The 3,450-nt window shown below is 52.4% G+C and overlaps 1 protein-coding gene across 2 annotated transcripts in view; it reads right to left on the reverse strand.

The window, feature by feature from the left end:
* FSCN3 (fascin actin-bundling protein 3) overlaps positions 1-3,198 on the reverse strand; it is a 10,326-nt gene extending 7,128 nt beyond the window's left edge. The window contains exons 1-3 of one of the 2 annotated variants that reach the window (XR_002481909.1): positions 2,847-3,154; positions 814-1,510; positions 352-470 (exon numbers count right to left, since the gene is read on the reverse strand). Coding sequence is in view for 1 of the 2 variants with exons in the window: in XM_008057028.1 (XP_008055219.1) it covers positions 352-470; positions 814-1,510; positions 2,847-2,990 (960 nt within the window). In the remaining variant the exon portion in view is untranslated. Of the gene's footprint in view, positions 1-351; positions 471-813; positions 1,511-2,846 lie in introns of both variants that reach the window. The other variant, XM_008057028.1, reaches the window with a different exon arrangement.
* Between the last annotated feature and the right edge of the window lie 252 nt (positions 3,199-3,450).

The following is a 3,450-nucleotide window of genomic DNA, read 5'->3' on the forward strand; positions in this document are numbered from 1 at the left end:
GAGGTCTCGCCATGTTGCTCAGGCTGGTCTCAAACCCCTGAGCTCAGGCAATCCTCTTGCTTGCATCCCCCAATGTGTTGAGAGTACAGGTGAGAGTCACCGCGCCTGGCCCAGTTTTTTCTGTTCTTAAAACATGTATACATTTTTGGGGGCACCCTCTGTATTGTTAAATTATACCTCAATAAAGTTACTTTTTTAAAGGAGGCCATTAATTTCATTGGATGTTTATCAACAAGGGCTTCCGTACCTTACCCCAACCTCTGGTCATCTGCCTTGAAGGGGCAAAAAGGGTGACTCAGAGGGAGAGTTCAGAGCTTAAGATTTCTCTTGCTTGGAAAACCAAGTTCTCACCTGGGCTAGGTAGTGGCCATTGGTTGAACGAAGCTGCAAGGTGTGGCTCTCACTGTCGCATTCAAACTGGAACAAGGACATTGGAGTTAGGCGCTCAGAGGCAGCATACACCTCAGTATCTACAGAGGAAGGATTGTCAGTGGGAGCCCAGGTCTGGCCTCACCCTCAGTCTCAGCGCCTCTTCCATGCTTTATGGTCAGGGCTTCCTTCCCTCTACTTCCTTCACCCTCACCTTCATCACCCTGTGTCAGACCATAGTGGTCTGGAGAAGACCCAGGCGACCTTCCCCTAAAGCCCACATCCCTGCTTTTCTGTCCTCCTCCACAGCACAAAAGATCCCCTTGGGACCTCAGGATCTCCCTTATTAGCCAATGCAGAATTCTTTGCTGATCCCAACACACTGTCCTCTGTTCAGCAGCCAGCCCTTCCTCCCGCTGTGGCTGCACTGGACCCAGCACTTGCCGTAGACGACTGAGATGAACCTCCGCATCTTTGACCTGAGGCTGACCCAGGTGGGGCAGTGCCGTAGGATGAACCACTCCTCGCCTCTCACGGGATTGGAGCCCAGGCCCAGGAGCCGATGTGTGCCTTGTGGATATAACATGCCTCCCTCTCCGTCACACAGAGCCACAAGCCCTCCAGGCCGTACTTGCATGTGGAAAGCTGTCTGGGAGGATGGTTGGGAGACCAGCCGGTCTACATGGGACAAGAAGTGGTGTGTGGAGGTCTCCAGGTGGTAGCATTCATCTCGGAGATGCAACAGGAAGCCACATTCCTCCAGGCAGGGGACAGCCGCGTCCACCCAGATGCGGCCCATAGTGAGGTCGGCCCGGGCATAGCAGCGGTGGATGGGGCTGTAGAGGATCACGTGGACGTGCAGGGCCAGTCGAGGGGTCCACATGTGGTAAGCTGAGAGGACCCGTGAGTTGCAGAACACATCCTCGCCATTGGACTCCAGATAGCGGCCAGAGATTAGGCACTGGAGAGTCCACTTGCAGTTCTGGTGGAAACGGAGCAGGAAACACCCGTGGTGGCTGGTCCTCGGCCGGCCGTAGCACACGGTGCCATCCCCCTCACACAGTAGGTAGAGGCCCTGCAGGCTCCTCAGACGCACCACGGCCTGTGTCTCGTGCTCATTACTCACCAGGAGCTCCCAGGTCTGGAGGCATTGAGAGGGAGAAGAGTGACTAACCAAGGAGCGTGTGGCCATCCCCTGGCATCATGCCAGCCCCTTCCTCCAGACAACCACCTTCCCTCCACATAAACCCTGGCATCTCCTTGCTGTCAGCTCTTCCAATCAACAGTCAACAAAAGATCTCTGGGCCCTTCCACCACTGGAGCCATTGGGGTTTTCAGAAGAAAAGTTCTAGAAGCCTGCCTCCTTCAGCTAACAGAAGGCAAATCTCCCTCGTTCTTCCTTGATTCCTGCCTTTAAAACCTAATTTCCCAAGAGATGTTTTGCTTTGTTTTTAAAAAAAATTAATTTCGTTTATTTTTTAGAGACAGAGTGTCACTCTGTCACCCAGGCTAGAGTGTATAGCATGATCATAGCTCACTGCAGCCTTGATTTCCTGGGCTCAAGGAATCCTCCCATGTCAGCCTCCTGAGTAGCCAGGATTACAAGGATGTACCACCACGCCCGGCTAATTAATTTTTTTCTTTTTTTTTTGTAGAGACAGGGTCTCACTGTGTTGCCCAGGCTGGTCTTGAACTCCTGGCCTCAAGCAATCCTCCCTATTTAGACTTCCAAAGTGCTAAGATTACAGGCGTGAGTGGCCGCATCCAGTCAGAAATGCCTTAAGTCTTTTCTCTTTCTCATTATTGCCCTCCGAAGCATACTCAGCCAATACCCCCATCCCCAAAGGCTGCCTCCCCAGCATGGTAGGAGAAAAGCAAGAACTCTGATGGGCAGGCCAGGGCTCCAGGGATACACATGGGAGCATGAGCAGCTGTGATCAATGTCTGGTTCAGGTATAATCAACCTTGTTGTGAGAAAACTTTGCTCCCGCCTCACTCCGGCCCTCATCCCAGAGATGCCGACTTTCCTCTCTAAAATGAAGCCTGACTCTGCGATGGTTTCTAGAGTCTCCCATTCTCAAACTACAACCAGAACAGAAACATAGGCCTTGCGAAATCTCCACTGGCTCATTCCCCTGGATGTCCACAGTCCCACCCTCCAGCCTACGCTTTACAGCTCTCCTCTTTGTGTTGACACAACCCTGTGCTGGGAGGGACCGTGGGAGCAGTCAGTATAGGACAAGGTGGCCAGGCATTGAGGAATGCATGTAGAGTGGCAGATGGAACGGGCACCTGTGGTCTTGAGTAGAAGGGCATTAGTCTGGCAGTGGCAGAGGTTAGGAAAGCGATCAGGTTGAGAGTGCACCTGAGCTGCCAAACAGGTGTGCACACACATGTACACACACACACACAGACACACAACCACACACAGCTTGGTCACTTGGAAAACTGGTTCTAGTACAGGTTTGCTTTGTTACCTGTCTTCTGCCCAAACTCTTTGCAGTAGTGGTGACTATACTCTTGTAAGTCTCAAAGGTGAGGTAGGTTCCTGCCCAGCTGATGAGTCCAACCCTTAAGTCCTCGGCCTTGGGATGTCTGTGTATCCATGCTACCTCATCCATGGGGCTGATGTCATAGGGAATGATTATGTCCAGCCCAACCTTCCCCCAGGGATGAGGTTCTATAGGCCATAGGGCCGGGAGTAAGACCCGCAGTACCCACCAGATGTTCCCAGAGCGACTTTCCAGGCAGAGGCTGGCCCGGGGCGGCACCTCTGTGACCCGGGAGCATTGTGACTGTGAGAGCTGCCCCTTATTCAGCCACAGTAAGGAAAGGACCCTGGCCTAATAGCCTCAATCCATGGCCCTGGGGAAATGGATCCAGAGCCTCCTGTGTGTGCCTCCTTCTGCCATTCTGGACACAAAGGTAGGCTGAGCTGAGACTGGGGATCAGAACTTCAACCTGCAACTTCAGGCAAGTCCCTCCCTTTCTTTACCTCTATTCTTCATTTTTATTTTACTTTTTTAGAGATGGAGTTTTGCTATGTTGCTCATGCTGATCTCAAATTCCTGGCCTCAAGCC

The sequence above is a fragment of the Carlito syrichta genome, unplaced genomic scaffold (assembly GCF_000164805.1).
Source record: "Carlito syrichta isolate Samal-C Ts95f unplaced genomic scaffold, Tarsius_syrichta-2.0.1 Scaffold302616, whole genome shotgun sequence".
Lineage (NCBI taxonomy): Eukaryota > Metazoa > Chordata > Mammalia > Primates > Tarsiidae > Carlito > Carlito syrichta.